At 40.8% G+C, this 18,865-nt stretch overlaps 1 protein-coding gene across 2 annotated transcripts; it reads right to left on the bottom strand.

The window, feature by feature from the left end:
- Nucleotides 1-344: 344 nt before the first annotated feature.
- NPBWR1 (neuropeptides B and W receptor 1) lies at nt 345-4,972 on the bottom strand. Of its 2 annotated transcripts, none has more exons than XM_032421954.1 (2): nt 3,545-4,972; nt 345-3,347 (listed from the first exon to the last, which is right to left on the bottom strand). In XM_032421954.1, the coding sequence occupies exon 2, from the start codon at nt 3,170-3,172 to the stop codon at nt 2,177-2,179; it is 996 nt and encodes a 331-aa protein (XP_032277845.1). In that variant the 5' UTR covers nt 3,173-3,347; nt 3,545-4,972; the 3' UTR covers nt 345-2,176. The 2 variants fall into 2 exon arrangements, with proteins under 2 accessions (XP_032277845.1, XP_032277846.1); XM_032421955.1 differs by having other exon boundaries at nt 3,665-4,972.
- Nucleotides 4,973-18,865: the final 13,893 nt, after the last annotated feature.

Below are 18,865 nucleotides of genomic sequence, written 5' to 3'. Positions count from 1 at the left end.
CACCAGCAAAGGACTGCTCAAAGGTACAACATCCAAAATGCAATGGAGACATAAAAAAACAAACAAACCTGTATTTTGGACAATTTACTATTATTACTAGAGGTAGAAGTTTTCTAAATTTACATTTTTTTAAACTGATAGCTATGAATTACTGTTACTAATAACTCTGAGGGCTAAGGAATCAATTCTCATTCACTAAAATCAGAAAGGGAGTTTGCTTTCTCCCACCCAAAGGAGACTTTTTCCCTTCTATAGAATTTTTTTTATTTTTTATTTTTTTATTTTATTATGTTATGTTAATCACCATACATTACATCATTAGTTTTTGATGTAGTGTTCCATGATTCATTGTTTGCATATAACACCCAGTGCTCCATTCAGTTCCTTCTATAGACTTTAAAAGATATTTTGTACCTAAATAATTGAGAAACTGAGTCATGCACATCAAACAAAGCAAGCAAAACCTGCCAGGAACACTCACACTCTTTTTAGCACCTAACACTGCACTATAAGAAACAAGTATTTCTATAAATTTTCATTCCTGTTTGGAATTAATCCCAAAGAAAAACTAACCCTTTGAAGCACTGTAATCAAGAGCTATAGTCTGGTTAAGGCTCTGCTCTCATGTCTGAGGTGTAAACTGCAGAGGTTGGGTAAACCTAAGTCTCAGTCCTCTCTTAATCCATTTTTGTCTCCCATAAGTTGAAGATAAAAATAAGGATAGGGTGCTGGCCAGGCTCCCTTGTGATTACAGAACTACATTATTTACCAGATTCACATGACTAGCACTAAGGTATAGCTTCCTGTGGAAAGGAATCCAATAGAGGAAAATATGAAGATGTCAGTCATTTCAGCTTTCTGGCTCTCCTTCAGGCGAAAGGGATGAAGAATATGAGGAGAAAGGGATAGAAGGAACGGATACACATTTCACTTTTTAATTTCATGTGGTCCTCACAGAAATTTGTGAGATTAGGACATATATATATTTATAAAGTTCTCAGTCCGAAAAACAATGCACGAAGAATTGCAACGAACTGGTCCAAGTGGTATGAGACGTCACCTGGGGCAAAGGGACGTAGCAGTACTGGTCAATTGTGGAAAGCGGCGAGGACTGGTAACCCAGAGGTGTAAGTTGCCATTTATCATGTGCAGAGCTCCATTTTCGGAGGCTCGGGGCCGGACAGCAGGCCCCGCAAGGGGGCGCCACAACCGCGCGCCTGGGAGACTCCCGGTTCCAGGCCTTTCCCATCAGGGCGAGCCGGGTTCCCCCAAAGTCTGAGAGTGGTGGAGCATTTTCAAGAAAGAGTAGGAGTAGGGAAAAGGAAAGGCAGAGAGAAAAGGAGCTAAAACAGGAAGGGGGGATTATCACTGTTCTCATCACCATTGTAGGTAGTCACAGCCAAGCTCCAACCACCTTCACCCAATCCCGCTAGATACACACGCATGCACGTACACTCTCGCGCGCTCCACGAGACCCCCTGCACCTCAGAGCGCTGAGCGCCGAACACAGGAGCCTTGACCCTTTTCCCCAGCGATTAGCGCGAGCGGAGAGGGACTAAAGGTCCTGACCAGGCTGCTCGCCAGTTTTGAGCAAAAGCGCGGGCAGTCGCTGCCGGAAACCGAAGTAGCAAGGTGCGGGGCGAGCGCGGAGCCGACGCCTGGGGGTATCCTCGAGCCTCTTCTAGACCCCACCCCCACCCCGCCTCCCCGCGTCCCGGGATAGCGCCGAGGGTTCCACCTAGAGCCTGGGTCGCAAACGCCCTGGGCGGGTGGAGAGAGGGGGCAACCGGCAGGGGGTTCCCAGCACCACTGCCGCCCTCCTCCCCGCTTCCTGCCCTCCCCTGTCAAATTCGGGGGTCAACTCGGTGCCCTTTGGCATTAGGGAGAGTTCCGCCTGGGTTCTCAGACTCAACAGACCTTATACTTAGTGTGCTCCTGCATCATCTGGAGGGCTTGGTAAATTCAAATTGAGGGCGCAGCCCTAGCGCGTCCGATTCCCTATGTCTGAACCGGAGCCCAAGAATCTGCATCTTTAGCAAGTTTTCGGGGTTGGGGACAGGAGATTGCAGCTCAGGGAAGCCTCCAGAGCGCCGCGGGCGCCCGCTCCCTCTGCACCAGCCGGGGCTGGAGCGGCCAGGACTGGGGCGCAGGGCGCGCGGAGGGGGGCGGGAGGATGTCAGGCGGCAGCGCGGCAGGCCAGCAGCTGGCGGAGGCTCCTGCGGAAGCTGTCGTCCAGGAAGGCGTAGAGAAAGGGGTTGAGGCAGCTGTTGGCGTAGCTCAGGCTGGTGATGAAGTAGGAGAGCGCGATGACAAGCGGCGTCTGCGGGAGGTCAGTGGTGAGCGCCACCACGGTGCTCAGGTGGTAGGGCGTCCAGCAGAGGAGGCACACGGCCAGGATCGCCACCACCAAGAGAGTCACCCGCTTCTTAGCGCGGTCCAGAGCCTTGGCGTTGCTGTCCAGCCGAATGGCGCGCAGCCGGCACAGCAGGATGCTGTAGAGGACGCAGATGGTGGACACCGGGATGGCGAAGCCGAGCACAAGCGTGTAGAGGCGGCTCGCCCGCCACCAAAAGGCCTCCGGCTGCGGGAAGACCAGCACGCACTGGCGCCGGCCCTGCTCGTCGTCGAGCCGGGCGAAGACAGCGAAGGGCAGCACGACCAGCGTCACGAGCCCCCACACGGCCAGGCTCACCGCGCGTGCGGCGCTATACGTGCGGCCAGCCACCCGGCGTGACTCGGCCGTGGCCAGCACTACCAGGTAGCGGTCGGCGCTCATGACCGTGAGGAAGTAGAGGCTGGAGAACGTGTTGTACTGGTCGATGGCCACGATAAGCTTGCACATGAGCTCCCCGAAGGGCCATTGCTGCAGCAAGAAGTCAGCGATGTTGATGGGCAGCACAAGCGTGAAGAGCTCGTCGGCGATGGCCAGGTTGAAGATAAACAGGTTGGTGACGGTCTTCATGCGGGGCGCCCGCAGCAGCACGTACAGCACGGCCGAGTTGCCCGCCAGCCCCACTGCGCAGATCACCGCGTAAACGACGGGCACCGCCACGGCCAGCGGCGGCGGCAGTGGCGGCGGAGGCGGCGGGCTCGACGCGTTGGGGCAGCCCAGCGCGGGGCCCAAGCACGATGTGTTGGCTGGCTCTAGCTCCGAGAATGACGCGTTGTGCATGTCGGCGAGGGCAGTGGGGCCGGCGACCCGGTTTCCTCCACCAACGCCCTGCGAGGCTCGCAGTTCACCCAGCCAGCGTCTGCGCGGACTTGCGCTCCAAGTCTTTCTGTGACTTCTCCGCGGGAGGCTGGTTCCTGGCCGTCTTTTTAGCCCACCGTCGCCGCGCACTCCCGGGCTGCAAAACGGAATTGAAAGCACGGGTTACGATGATCGACGTGCAACTATATCAAGAGGTGCGGGTCCGAGGGGCGGGGAGGGGTGGCGCGGCGCCCCAAATCTGCCCCCACGTGATCGTTCTCTGCTACCTGTTGAAATCTTATTCTAACCAGATGAATACATCGAACAAAGTGCTACAGAGAAAAGAGTCCTTACCCTTTATAGGAAAACTACAAACCCGTCTCCTCTTCTTTAAGACACCGCTGGCCGACACGGGTCTCCTTAGGTTCGGTGGTCCCTCCCTCTTAGCAAGTTCAGTAGCAGTCTCTCTCTCACCTAGCTGGCCCAGGGAAGGGGCTTCTTTTCTGGAGCGGTCAGGAGAGGAGGCCGCCGGCTGTGGAGACCTCTGCGGCGGCAGCCAGCCGAAAATCCCCCTTCCTGCTTCTGCCCCAGGCGGCAGCTTGCGTTTCCGCGGGTCCAGCCTGCGCGCCTAGAAGCTTAGGGATGGCGCAGCCGCAACTGCTCTCCGCTGACCCGATCGCCTCCCCCACCATCCCCACCCCAGCGGTGGGACAGAGAACCGCATTACTCATAAATCCTTTTTTCCTTCCATATGAACGTCACTCCATTTGAATTAATAAAAAGCTCTCCTGTTAAGAATTAAATTTAAGAGAAACAAAGCAAGGGTATTGGTGGTGTCTCTTTTAATAGAGCAACGTAGTTGAGGCTCCCATTCTATTTTTTTAAAACACCATAGACCAAATGGGCTAATGTAATTTTAAATTTTAAGTTACATTTATTCTACATAGCTATACAGAAGGGAGAAGTGAATGTAATTTTAAAATGGAAATCACCCGTTTTCTAATACTCTGGTCTTTGCAGGATTATAAAATCGTTAACAAATAATGGTGGACAATTTGAGATACTTTAGTCTTTCTAAATATACATATAATGATTATTAACAAAGACAAACTGCTTCTGAAGCCTTTTAGTGTACTACGACTTAATGCATATTTTGTAAAATGTTCAGGTTGTTCAACACACTGCCCTGAGTCTTAGACAGAAATTCCTGATTCTTCCGGTAAGAGAACTACTCTGCAGTGGTAGCAGTGGCCAAGCGAGGCAGAGCAAGGCAGATATGGGGCAGATCTGGGCTGCAATCTTCCTATCTCGCAGAGCCGGAGTCCTTCCTCTACAGAAAGGGGAACTCACCGTAGGCACCTCACCATTGAGGACAGAATGAAATTAACTCAATATTAGTTCTCTTCAGTTCCTATTTTCTTCCTCCACCTTCCCTTTGGGAGAGCAGCAAATTAAAACACAGGATTCTATCCTACTTCCCTCAAACAAATTTCTTTCCCACAAAAGCAGGCAAAAGTCCAAATAAAGTGCATTTTTTGGTCCTTTATGAAGCATTTTTAGAGCAGTGGTCCTAAGATACTCAGAAGGAGACTGGAAGTAGCCAGTAGAAGAAGCCTCTGGGGGCAGAAATACAAATGCTTTTCTTTACCCACTCATTCTCTTTTTACTGGGATCTGCATAATTAGGCTCCCTTGCAGTTTTGGTCTTTGTATAAAGAAAATGACAGGAAAGTCAGGCTATGTCCATGAGGTAAAATATGTGAGAAAGCATCATATAATGTTAAGTGAAACAAAAAAGAAAGCTTATACATAAAATATATAAAATGTATGTATAATACATACAGATAAACATGGATGTGTATCTGTGGGTATGTATGTATGTGTATGCATACATATATATGTATATAGTTATATAGTTGCTTAGTTTTCAAATACTTGGAGATTTTCCAGTTTTTTAAATTATTGATTTCTAGCTTAATGCTTAATTACACTGTGAACAGAATACATACTCAATATGATTTCAATTCATTGGTATTTGTTGAAACACTGCCCTACAGTATATAGTTATTTTTCTAATTAGTTCATGTATACTTGAAAATAATGTGTGTTCTGCATTTGTTGGGTGCCAAACTCTAGGTTATGGCAACTAGTCAAATTTACTATTATGTTCCTTAAATCTTCTCTCTCTATTGGTATCTTTATCTGATTGCTTTATGAGTTACTGAGAGATATTGTTAAAAAATACCTATCAATAATTACAGATTTCTCTATGCTTTTAATTTTTGTTAATTTTTTACTGCATAATTTGATGGTGTTTTATTAGGTGCACACAGATTTAAGATTGTTATATTTTTCTGTGGAATGAACTCTTTTCTCATTATAAAATATCCTTCTTTAACTGGGTTACTACTTGTATGTAGTCTCTTTTGTTTGGTATTATTAAAGCTATTTCTCTTAGTATTATCATGGAATATCTTTTCTTAAATCTTTTTTTACTTTAAACCTCTCTTTGTCCTTATGTTTAAAACATGTCCCATGTAAACATGATAAAGGTTTTTTTGATCCAATCTGACAATATTTGTCTTTGAATTGGAGTATTTAGTTCATAATGTATTTAATGTAGTCATAGATAATATTAGGGTATACCTACTATGTTATTCTTTGTTCTCTGTTTCTCTTATCTTGTTTTCACCCTTTTTTTCCTCTCATGTTTTTCTGGATTAAGATTTATTGTTTCATTATTCAGTTGCCTACACTTCATTAACTTATTAGTTCTACATTCCTTTATTCAAATGGTTGAAATAAAAATTGGATAAGAAATTCTAGATTTTCAGTATTTTTATTTCAGTAGTTTAAATGACATTCCATTTTCTTTTTGCCTCCATTGTTTTTATTGGAAAAGTGGTTTCCAGTCTTACTGTAGCTCTTTTGAAGGTATTTTTCCTTTTTTCTATAACTGTTCTTAAATTATGTCTCTGATTTTGTCTTTTGGCAGGCAAATAAGATGAGCTAGGAGTGATTTTCTTTCCATTTATGTAGGTTTGGATTTTTAGGGCTTCTAAATCTGTAACTTGATCTTTTTTTGTATTCAATTTTGGAAAATCCTTAGCATTCTCTCTTCAAGTTACTGCTTTGTCCCCTTCTCTCTCTTCCTTCCTACTGGGATTCCAATTACATGTGTGTTAGATCTTCATGCTCTTTTCTGCATTTCCTACCCTTCTCCCTCGCTCTACTTCAATCTGGTCCCTTAAATCCTGGCTTTCTTGATTGTTCCCCAATGTCTTCAAACAGCTGTCAGGTTTTTTTTCTCAATTTTTATGGTAGCTCATAACAGGAGGGTTTGTATGATACAGCTAATTCATCATAACTAAAAGTAGAAGTTAATATCTAAAGTTTTCTATACAGCACAATACCAAGTGAAAAAGTATATGTGTATGTGTGTTTTCATATACATAATTATGTGTAGGTATGTGTAATTATGAAAACATATACATTAAAATGTTAAAAGATATTTTGGTAAAATATAAATTTGGCAGTAATTTTTATTTTCTTTGCACTTTTGTGAATTTCCCAAACATTTTTTTATAGTGAAGACATATTACTTTTATATTAGTAAGAAAATAATATTTGTAAAAATCACCACAGTAGTACTTTGTGGTCATAAAATACTGACTATTGAGAATAAATTAAGAATATATAGGGAAGGTATTTCTTCCAGCACTTGTGAAATTACTATAAACACACATACACACACAAGCAGTGAATAAACAGATTTATAAAATATATTTTTATTTAGAAACATACCTTATATACCCTGAAGTTCACATTGACCCAAAAGAGATTTCCAATAGCAATTTGTACTGCTTGAAGCAATTTTGCTTATTTATAAGAAAATGTTAAATTCCAACCTCTTCTTATTTTAAAAAGTATGCAATTAAATATTTGAATCTTGAGTACTAAGAATATTAATATCTAGTATAATCACAGTGTCCTAGTTTAGTGTTACTAAAACTTTCAAAATTGTTTTTCCTCAGCCCAGAAAAAGAAGTGTATTCAAGGCAAAAATGAAAAGGTGGAAACATCAAACTCATACAACTTGTCATGGTGAAAGACTGAATGTTTTGTTCCTAAAATCAACAATAAGACAAGGATGTCTTCTCTCCACACTTCTATTCAACCTTATATGGCAGGTTCTAGCCAGTATAATGAGGAAAGAAAAATAAAAAAACATTCAGATTGGGGACAAAGAAGTAAAACTGTCATTATATGAAGATACCATAATTGTCTATTAAGAAAATCCCATGGAATCTGCAAAAACACCAAGAGAACTAAAATGAGTTTAGTAAGAATACAGGATACCATTAAAAAGGCCTATTGCATTTTTATATACTAATATGATCAGAAGTTTAAAATTATTTATTTTATTTTTTTTTAATGTGATACGTGCTTTAATACCAACAGTGAATATACAATGTACACAGTAGATATAAAGAATCAGCCCAGAAGTGTCAGAGAAAGCTGGGACAAGTGGTCATTCTTAGATGAGGACCTAGGAATATATCAGATGGAAAGTGATGGGAAGGAGAGTGCAAGTAAGTGAGGACAATGCAGGCAGGGTACATGGGGAGAGTTAGGCAATGTAAAGTGATTGTATTCTGTGAATTTATATATATATATATATTTTAGGGTAGGGATGTGTTTTATTTGGGTAGAGGGTAATATGCAAAGATTTCTGTTAATTTTAATTTTAATACAAGCATCAGGAGGGCAGATTTTTTTTAATTTTTCATTATGTTGAGTTAGCCAACATATAGTACATCATAAGTTTTTGTTGTAGTGTTCAACGATTCATTAGCTGTGTATAATATCCAGTGCTCATCCTAACACGTGCACTCCTTAACCATTTACCATAGTATCAAACAGTACCTAGGGATTATTCTTACAAATGATGTAAAAGACTTATACACTGAAAATTACAACACATTGCTTAAAGAAATTAAAGAAGACCTAAAAAAATGGAGAGATATTCCATGTTCATAGGTCAAAAGACTCAGTATTGTTAAGATGTCAGTCCTCCCTAAATTGATCTTTAGATCAATGCAATCCCACTCAAAATCTTATCAGCTTTCTTACTGTTGTTGTTTGGTGGAGAGGAAATGTATAAATTGACAAATTGTATAGTTGATAAACTGATTTTAAAATTCATATGTAAATATAAATTATCTAGGATAATTGCTAAAGCAATTCTGAAAAAGAAAAACAAATTCAGAAGGCCAAAACTATTTGATTTCAATACTTACTATCATGTAATTGAGCCATTCTACTCCTGGGTATTTATTAAAAAGAAAAGGAACTGTATGTTCATACAAAGCCTTGCACATAAATGTTCATGGTAGTTTTACATAAAATAGCCAAAAACTGGACACAATGCAAATGCCCATCAACATGTTAATGGATGAACAAACTATAATATAACCATACAATGGAATACTATTCAACAATAAAAAGGAATAAAGTAAAGATGCACACACTACAACATGGATAAATTTAAAAATGAGTATGCTAAGTGACAGAGCCCAGGCAAAAAAAAAAAAAAAAAAAAAGTACATTCCATATGATTGTATTTATTAAAACTCTAGAAAATTCAAGCACTCTATTGTGACAGAAATCAGATGAGTTTTTGCTTGAGGAAAGGGATGGAAAGTGCAGGGCAGGGAGGGACAGGAGAGCAGGATTACAAAGGAATGCAGGGAAATTTATTGTGTGTCAATTATAATACCTTAATAAAACTAATTAGAAAATAACATATGGGGGAGCGCCTAGGTGGCTCAGTCAGTTAAGCATCTGCCTTTGGTTCAGGTCATGGTTCAGGATCCTGGGATTGAGCCCCATATTGGGCTCCCTGCTCAATGGGGAGTCTGCTTCTCCCTCTCCCCTTCCCCTTGCTTGCACCCTCTCTCTCTCTTTCTCATGTGCGTGCTCTCTCTCTCTCTCTCATAAATAAATAAAATATTTTTTAAAAGAAAATAACATATGGGAAGACAGGAGATGGGACTTGGTCATCTAGGGCAAGAAGTTGAAACTGAGACCCCTGCATACATACAACCCCTGCAGAGGGCTCTCAAAAATTCTACCCAACAATTCAGAAGACAGGAAAGGAAAATTGTTTCTAACTTAGTTGAAGGAAACAAAAACCTACCCCAAACTGTATACTCCAACCCTTATTTCAAATGGATCTGGAGTCCAGATTTGCCCTAACCATTTCCAAGAATCTCTATGCATTGAAATCAGTATAAATTCTGCTCTCCATCCAAAATAGTAGCCATAATTCTGCAGTTGACGCATGTCTTTTTCATCCATGTTTTTATACCTTTTTGTACATTTTTTTGTACCCAAAATACATGTTATATTGCTTTGAATATCTTAAACATTTACATAAATTCTGTCATCTAGGTATATTTCTTCACAATGCTTTTATCCAGATTTCCCTATTTGATACATTATTATTTAGCTACAGTTTTAATCCTTTATAGTATTTTCTTACATGCAAATGCCATAGCTTGTCTTAAAAATGCATTTTATCTCTATCCCTGACCCTCCTTTATTCCTTATATTCCTTTCATCCTTTCTATTCCTAATTTCATTACTTTTACTCCTAATATTCTTATTTGTACTTTATTTTTTCTTCAGAATTTTGCTAGACTATTTTCCAAGGTTCGGCTTTTTATTTTATTCATCCTATTCTTTCTCTTTTTTTAAATTGAGATATAATTGACATATAACATTGTATTAATTTGAGGTATACAACATAATGATTTAATATATGTATATAATACAAAATGACTATCACAATAGGCTTAGTTAACATTCATCTCACCTCATATAGTTACAGATTTTTTTCTTGTGACAAGAAGTTTTAAGTTTTACTCTCTGGACAACTTTCAAATATGTAACAGTATTACTAACTATAGTAACCATCTGGTATGTTACATTATATCCTAGGACTCATTTATCTTATAACTGAAATTTTGTACCTTTTTACTACCTTCACCTATTTTGCTCACCCCTCACCCTCTACCTCTGGCAACCACCAATCTGTCCTCTATATGTATGGGTTCAGTTGTCTTTCTAACTTTTAAATGTAAACTTTATATTTTTTTAAAACATATAAGTGAGATCATACAGTATTTGTCTTTTTCTTTCTAATTTGTTTCACTAGGCATAATGCTCCTAAGGTCTTTCCTTGTTATTGCAAATGGCAGGATTTTCTTCTTTCTCATGGCCAAATATTACTCTATTATATATATATATATTTTTCACATAGTGGTACACCAATTTACATTTTACAATTATAATTTACAGCAGTGCATAAGAATTCCCTTTGCTCCACACTGCTGCCAATACTCATCCACTGCTGTTTTTTTGACAAGCATTCTTTTTTTTTAAGATTTTATTTATTCATTTGAGAGAGAGAGAGAGCATGAGCGGGCGTTGGGGAGTGGGTAATGAGCAGAGGGAGAGGGAGAAGTAGGCTTCCCGCTGAGCAGGGAGCCTGACATGGTGCTTGATCCCAGGGCCCCAGGATCATGACCTGAGCCAAAGGCAGATTCAACCATCTGAGCCACACAGGCACCCCAACGACAAGCATCGTAACAGATGTGAGATGATATATCATTGTACCAATCAACCTCCATCCTACAAGTTCTCATATGTACTGCTAGCATCAGTCAGATATAAGTATTTTGTCACTTCCATGATTTTTTTCACCTAAAAATTATTTGGAAATTTTTAGAAAATTTTAAAATTTAAGATCATATGAGTTTTGGCTGGCAATAATTGGTTGTTCAAAGCAATTCTAGCAACATTGTATTCAATGATAATAGCTTAGAGATAAGTAAAATTAATGACAGAAATATAAAGAATGGGAGGGAGGAATTAGGAGTATTCTGTTATAAGGCACCTATACTACCCATAAGTGGGTATAGTACAATTTGAAAGTAGACTTAATTGTAAACTCTAAGGCAACTACTAAAAAAAAAAAAAAATTAAAGAATCATAATATGCTAAAAGAGGAGAGAAAATGAAATGATATAAAATGTACAATTAAAATCAGAAGTGGAAGAAATAGAGTGGAAGACTAAACAAGAAATAAATAAAAAACAAAGGCAATGAATAGAAAACTGCTACAAATATGGTAGATATTAATCCACCTATACCAATAATTACTCTAAATGAGAATGGTCTAAAAATATCAATAAAAAGACAGAAACTGTCAGAATGGATAAACAAACAAGACCCAACTATATGTGATTTATAAGAAACTCATTTTAAATATAAAGGGACAGATAGATTAAAAGTAAAGGAATAGAGAGTGACATTAGCATCATGGTGACAAAAAATGTTGCTCATTTTTTCTTTCCTTCATTTGACATCAAAAATTTGGCTTCCATCCACAAACAGAAGTGCCTCTGTGGGATTTGTGGGACCAAGCACCATACACCAAGGGCCCTGGGAGGAGTCTTGCCCACTGGTGCATTAATTAATAGGCAAATGGAGGGCAGCACTAGCTATGGAACTACAAGAAATTATGAACTTGTTCTGCCCCTCTTGGCCACCATCTGGGAGTGTCTACACCACACTGACTTGGGTGGTGGCCTTAGGACAAGAGAATTTCTGTGGAAGTCCAGCAGTACAGGTTTCCAGGGGGAAAGTCCAGTATTTTGTTGGAGTAAATTTTGGACTTACTGGAATAGGTAAGAGGAACAGCTTGTCTTTGCTGGCATCACTCCTCACCCAAGGCAGTACAGCTTACAGCTAAACTAGATGACCTGTGATTTCTCTCACAGGGGAAAGTGAGAGCCAATGAATGAACATCCAACTTCCTGAACTGTCTGGGATAATGCTTAGGAGACTGTCAACGTCTAGTACGTTGGGGTCCCTGGGTAAGGGTGAAAGAACCAGGACACAGGGGATGCAGAGCAAAGGCAGCACTTGCAACTGCATGCTGTCGTTTATTTCCCACACAGCTATATACTTGCAACAATCAGATAAGCATGACAATGTGTACTTTTAGCTGATAATAAGATCATGCCAACATCCTTGAAGAAAGACACGCAAGATATAAGAACAAACTACATCCTGTTTTTTGTTTGCCGAAGCGCGGAACTATCTCGGCCACCCTTCCTCTGGGAACAGCACGTTCTTATAAAAGAATACTTCTAATGTAGGCAAGAGCCACTTCCTGCAGATCCAGGCATTCAGAACTTGCAACGTGAGATAAGGGGAAGAGAACATTTTCTCCTCCTGATCCAGGCCTGCCTGGTTGTCCTTAATCTCACTGCAGTCCTCAAATGACCTTGGTTACAAGGGGCTTACAAGCCTATACCATCACAGGAGACTACTTTCTCTCATGCAGCATCCAGAGCATTAAAAAAGGAAGCTCTGTGATAGGGGAGGGAGCAGATAGGAAGAGCAGTATGGCTTGTAGGATTCTCAGAGGGCATTAAAGGGATATGGTTCCTGATGATGACATTCTAGACTCAGTCAGAAAGCCTCACAAGACACAGGGAAAATCTCACCTGCAGATCCCCCCAACTGTCCTGCAAGCACCCCCAGCTCACAGCATGCCAAACACACACTTCCTCCCACTCTTTGGCTGGCTCCCTGTGTATGCCCCTGAGGGATGCAAGGAGAGCAAGCTCTGGTAGGCAAGGAGCACAGGCAGAAAGCAGGCCAAGGTCTGTGAACAAAGGAGAAACCACACACTTGAGCTGCAGTGCCAACTTCAGGAAAACATAACAGAAGTTAGCACCCAGTATGACGTTTTGTAGGATCCAGAAAAGATGTACAATATTAATAATTCTTCCATAAGAGGGATAAGGAAATGAAGAGTAGGTGTATCCATACAAGGTCAGAGAATGCCTCAGAATCCATAGCAGAACTGGGGTAGAGGAGAAAGATGGCGGAGGAGTAGGAGACCTGGATTTCGTCTGGTCCCAGGAATTCAGCTGGATAGGGATCAAACCATTCTGAACACCTACAAACTCAACAGGAGATTGAAGAAAAGAATAGGAACAACTCTCTGAAGAGAAAAGCGACCACTTTCTGAAAGGTAGGACGTGCGGAGAAGTGAATCTGAGGCAATATTTGGGAAGATAGATGGCGGGGGAGGGGGCCTCCGTCGGCCACTTCTGGCAAGTGATAGAGCTGTGGAGCACAAAATCAGAACTTTTAGAAGTCTGCTCCGCTGAGGGATGTTGCTCCAGTGGCTAAGCAGTGGGGTGGAACCCTCGCTGGGACAGTGTGGTCTTGGGACCCTTGGGGTCACAGAAAGACCGGGGGTGCCTGAGTGCAGCAGAGCTCCCAGGTATTGGAGCAGGGAAGCCGGCTGCAGAGACAGAGCCGAGGAGTGGGCTCTCAGCTCGGGGTTGCCATAAACTGTGATCCGTGGCACAGTCGGGCCACTGCTCTTCCAGCAGGGACCCAACAAGCAGCAGATCTGGGGAGACTCCCCTTCCTCCCCCGGGAGGAGGGGCGCAGGAGCACACCGCAGGGATCTGCTGGGTTTGGAGACTCCACATGGGGTCGGGTGCCAGAGATAGAAATGCTCGGTCACAGGCCAGGTGAGCATGGAGTGAGGCTGGAGACTGGGGAGATGGGAGTGATTGACTGCTTTTCTCTGGGGGCTCACTGAGGAGTGGGGCTCCCGAGTTCTTGGCTCCTCTGGGGCAGAGATTGAGAGGCCGCCATTTCACTCTCGTCCTCCAAAGCTGTATGGACAGCTTGCAGGGAACAAAAGCTCCCGAGAGCAAACCCGAGGAGATTACTTAGCCCGGACCAGCAAGGGCGGAACAATTTCACCTCCAGCAAAGACATCTGGGAACCACAACAAAGGGCCCCTCCCCTGGAAGATCAGCAAGAACAGTCAGCCAGGACCAAGTTTATGGATCAATGAGAAGGTCAGAACTCCAGCGCTAGGGGAATACTGCACACAGAATTCATGGCTTTTTTCCCATGATTCTTTAGACTTCCAAAGTGAATTTCTTTTTAACTTTTTTTTTTGAATTTTTCTTTTTCCCTTTTTCAACCAACATCTTATCAATCCCTTTTTTAAAAAAAAAATTTATTTTTCATTTCTAGAGTCATATTCTATCCCTTCAGAGTAGATACCCTTATTTTTGTATATATATGTAAGTTGTTCTCTCTTTAAAATTTTGGGATACAGTTTCTTCTAACAGATCAAAATATACCCTAAATCTCTAGTGTATGGCTTTGTTCTAGTCTCCTGCCTGATCACATTCTCCCCCCCTTTTTTAAAAAATCCTCTTCTGTCTTTTTTCAACCAACTTCTTATCTTACCTTTTATGAAATCTTTTATAATTTTCATCTTTACAGTCATATTCCATCCATTCATCATACTAACCCTTATTTTTGTACATATATAAGTTTTTCTTTCTTTAAAATTTTGGGAGGCAATTTCTTCTAACAGACCAAAATTGCCCAAAATCTACTGTGTGGGACTGATCTATGCACCAGCCTGATCATATTTGATCATATTCTGTTTGTTTTGTTTTTGTTTGTTTGTTTTTGTCTTTTTCTTTTTCTTTTTCTTTTTTATTTCTTTCCATTTCTTTTCCCCCAGTTTCAGGTCTTTTCTGATTTGTTTAGTGTATATTTTCTGGGGATGTTGTTACCCTGTTAACATTTTGTTCTCTCATTCATCTATTCTCCTCTGGACAAAATGACAAGATGGAAAAAATCACCTCAGCTAAAAGAACAAGAGGCAGTAACGACTGCCAGGGACCTAATCAATATGGACATAGGTACGATGTCAGAACTAGAGTTCAGAATGATGATCTTAAAGATACTAGCTGGGCTTGAAAAAAACATGGAAGTTATTAGAGAAATGCTTTCTGGAGAAATAAAAGAACTAAAATCTAACCAAGTCGAAATCAAAAAGGCTATTAATGAGGTGCAATCAAAAATGGAGGCTCTAACTGCTAGGATAAATGAGGCAGAAGAGAGAATTAGTGATACAGAAGACCAAATGATGGAAAATCAAGAAGCTGAGAAAAAGAGAAACAACTACTGGATCATGAGGGCAGAATTCGAGAGGTAAGTGATACCATAAGACGAAACAACATTAGAATAATTGGGATCCCAGAAGAAGAAAGAGAGAGAGGGGCAGAAGGTATATTGGAGGAAATTATAGCAAAGAACTTCCCTAATTTGGGGAAGGAAACAGACATCAAAATCCAGGAGGCACAGAGAACCCCTCTCAAAATCAATAAAAATATGTCAACACCCCAACAGCTAATTGCAAAACTTACGAGTCTCAGAGACAAAGAGAAAATCCTGAAATCAGCTCGGGAGAAGAGATATGTAACCTACAATGGTAAAAACATTAGATTGGCAACAGACCTATCCACAGAGACCTGGCAGGCCAGAAAGGACCCACATGATATATTCAGAGCACTAAATGAGAAAAATATGCAGCCAAGAATACTATATCCAACTAGGCTGTCATTGAAAATAGAAGGAGAGATAAAAGCCTTCCAGGACAAAAAAAAACTAAAGGAATTTGCAAACACGAAACCAGCCCTACAAGAAATATTGAAAGGGGTCCTCTAAGCCAAGAGAGAGACTAAAAGCAACATAGATCCGAAAGGAACACAGACAAGATAGAGTAACAGTCACCTTACAGGCAATACAATGGCACTAAATTCCTATCTTTCAATAGTTACCCTGAATGTAAATGGGCTAAATGCCCCCATCAAAAGACACAGGCTATCAGACTAGATTAAAAAAAAAACAAGACCTGTAGATATGCTGTCTGCAAGAGACTCCTTTTAGACCCAAAGACACCCCCAGATTGAAAGTGAGGGGGGTTGAAAACTATTTACCATGCTAATGGACACCAAAAGAAAGCTGGGGTGGCAATCCTTATATCAGACAAATTAGATTTTAAACCAAAGACTGTAATAAGAAATGAGGAAGGACACTATATCCTACTTAAAGGGCCTATCAAACAAGAAGATCTAACAATTGTAAATATCTATGCCCCTAACATGGGAGCAGCCACTTATATAAGCCAATTAAGAACAAAAGCAAAGAAACACACTGACAACAATACAATAATAGTAGTTAACACCCCCCTCACTGAAATGGACAGATCACCTAAGCAAAAGATCAACAAGGAAATAAAGACTTTAAATGACACACTGGACCAAATGGACTTCACAGATCTATTCAGAACATTCCATCCCAAAGCAACAGAATACACATTCTTCTCTAGTGCCCATGGAACATTCTCCAGAATAGATCACATCCTAGGTCAAAAATCAGGTCTCAACCAGTACCAAAGATTGGGATCATTCCCTGCATATTTTCAGACCACAGTGCCTCGAAACTAGAACTCAGTCACAGAGGAAAGTCAGAAAGAACTCAAATACATGGAGGCTAAAGAGCATCCTACTAAAGAATGAATAGGTCAACCAGGAAATTAAAGAAGAATTTTAAAAAATTCATGGAAACAAATGAAAATGAAAGCACAACTGTTCAAAATCTTTGGGATGCAGGAAAGGCAGTCCTAAGAGGAAAGTATATAGAAATACAAGCCTTTCTCAAGAAACAAGAAAGGTCTCAAATACACAACCTAACCCTACACCTAGGGAGCTGGAGGAAGAACAGCAAATAAAGCCTAACCCCAACCTGGAAGAAATGGATGCATTCCTAGAGATGTATCAACTACCAAAACTGAACCAGGAAGAAATAGAAAACCTGAACAGACCTATAACCACTAAGGACATTGAAGCAGTCATCAAAAATCTCCCAACAAACAAAAGCCCAGGGCCAGATGGCTTCCCAGGGGAATTCTACCAAACATTTCAAGAAGAATTAATACCTATTCTTCTGAAACTGTTCCAAAATTAGAAATGGAAGGAAAACTTCCAAACTCGTTTTATGAGGCCACCATTACCTTGATCCCCAAACCAGACAAAGACCCCATCAAAAAGGAGAATTACAGACCAATATCCTTGATGAACATGGATGCAAAAATTCTCACCAAAACACTAGCCAATAGGAACCAATAGAACATTAAAGGATTATTCACCACGACCAACTGGGATTTATCCCTGGGTTGCAAGTTTGGTTCAACATCTGCAAATCAATCAATGTGATACAATACATTAATCAAAGAAAGAACAAGAACCATATGATCCTCTCAATAGATGCAGAAAAAGCATTTGAAAGGTACAGCATCCTTTCTTGATCAAAACTCTTCAGAGTATAAAGATAGAGGGTACATACCTCAATATCATAAAAGCCATCTATGAAAAACCCACAGCGAATATCATTCTCAATGGGGAAAAACTGAGAGCTTTCCCCCTAAGGTCAGAAACATGGCAGGGATGTCCACTATCACCACTGCTATTCAACATGGTATTAGAAGTCCTAGCCACAGCAATCAGACAACAGAAAAAAATCATAGGCATCCAAATAGGCAAAGAAGAAGTCAAACTCTCACTCTTTGCAGATGATATGATACTTTATGTGGAAAACCCAAAAGACTCCACCCCAAAACTGCTAGAAATCATACAGGAATTCAGTAAAGTGGCCCGATATAAAATCAATGCACAGAAGTCAGTGGCATTCCTATACACCAACAACAAGTCAGAAGAAAGAGAAATTAAGCAGTCGATCCCATTTACAATTGCACCCAAAACCATAAGATAGCTAGGAATAAATCTAACAAAAGAGGCAAAGAATCTGTACCCAGAAAACTATAAAATACTCATGAAAGAAATTGAGGAAACACAAAGAAATGGAAAAATGTTCCATGCTCATGGATTGGAAGAACAAATATTGTGAAGATGTCAATGCTACCTAGAGCAATCTACACATTCAATGCAATCCCCACCAAAATACCATCCACTTTTTTCAAAGAAATGGAACAAATAATCCTAAAATTTGTATGGAACCAGAAAAGACCCCGAATAGCCAGAGGAATGTTGAAAAAGTAAAGCAAAGCTGGCGGCATCACAATTCCGGACTTCAAGCTCTATTACAATGCTGTCATCATCAAGACAGTATGGTACTGGCACAAAAACAGACACATAGATCAATGGAACAGAATAGAGAGCCCAGAATTGGACCCTCAAGTTTATGGTCAACTAAACTTCAACAAAGCAGGAAAGAATGTCCAATGGAAAGAAGACAGTCTCTTCAACAAATGGTGTTGGGAAAATTGGACAGCCACATGCAGAAGAATGAAACTGGACCATTTCCTTATACCACACACAAAAATAGACTCCAAATGGTTGAAAGACCTAAATGTGAGACAGGAGTCCATCAAAATCCTAAAGGAGAACACAGGCAGCAACCTCTTCGACCTCAGCCACAGCAACTTCTTCCTAGAAACATCACCAAAGGCAAGGGAAGCAAGGGCAAAAATGAACTATTGGGACTTCATCAAGATAAAAAGCTTTTGCACAGTAAAAGAAACAGTCAACAAAACCAAAAGACAACCGACAGAATGGGAGAAGATATTTGCAAATGACATATCAGATAAAGGGCTAGTATCCATTATCTATAAAGAACTTCTTAAACTCAACACCCAAAGAACAAAGAATCTAATCAAGAAATGGACAGAAGACATGAACAGACATTTTTCCAA

Source organism: Phoca vitulina, unplaced genomic scaffold, assembly GCF_004348235.1.
Source record: "Phoca vitulina isolate PV1807 unplaced genomic scaffold, GSC_HSeal_1.0 scaffold25, whole genome shotgun sequence".
Lineage (NCBI taxonomy): Eukaryota > Metazoa > Chordata > Mammalia > Carnivora > Phocidae > Phoca > Phoca vitulina.
This window is presented reverse-complemented; position numbering and strand designations above follow the sequence as displayed.

Excerpts from the sequence above, each read along its gene's own strand:
- NPBWR1 (XM_032421954.1), bottom strand. The coding sequence starts at position 3,172 with ATGCACAACGCGTCATTCTCGGAGCTAGAGCCAGCCAACACATCGTGC.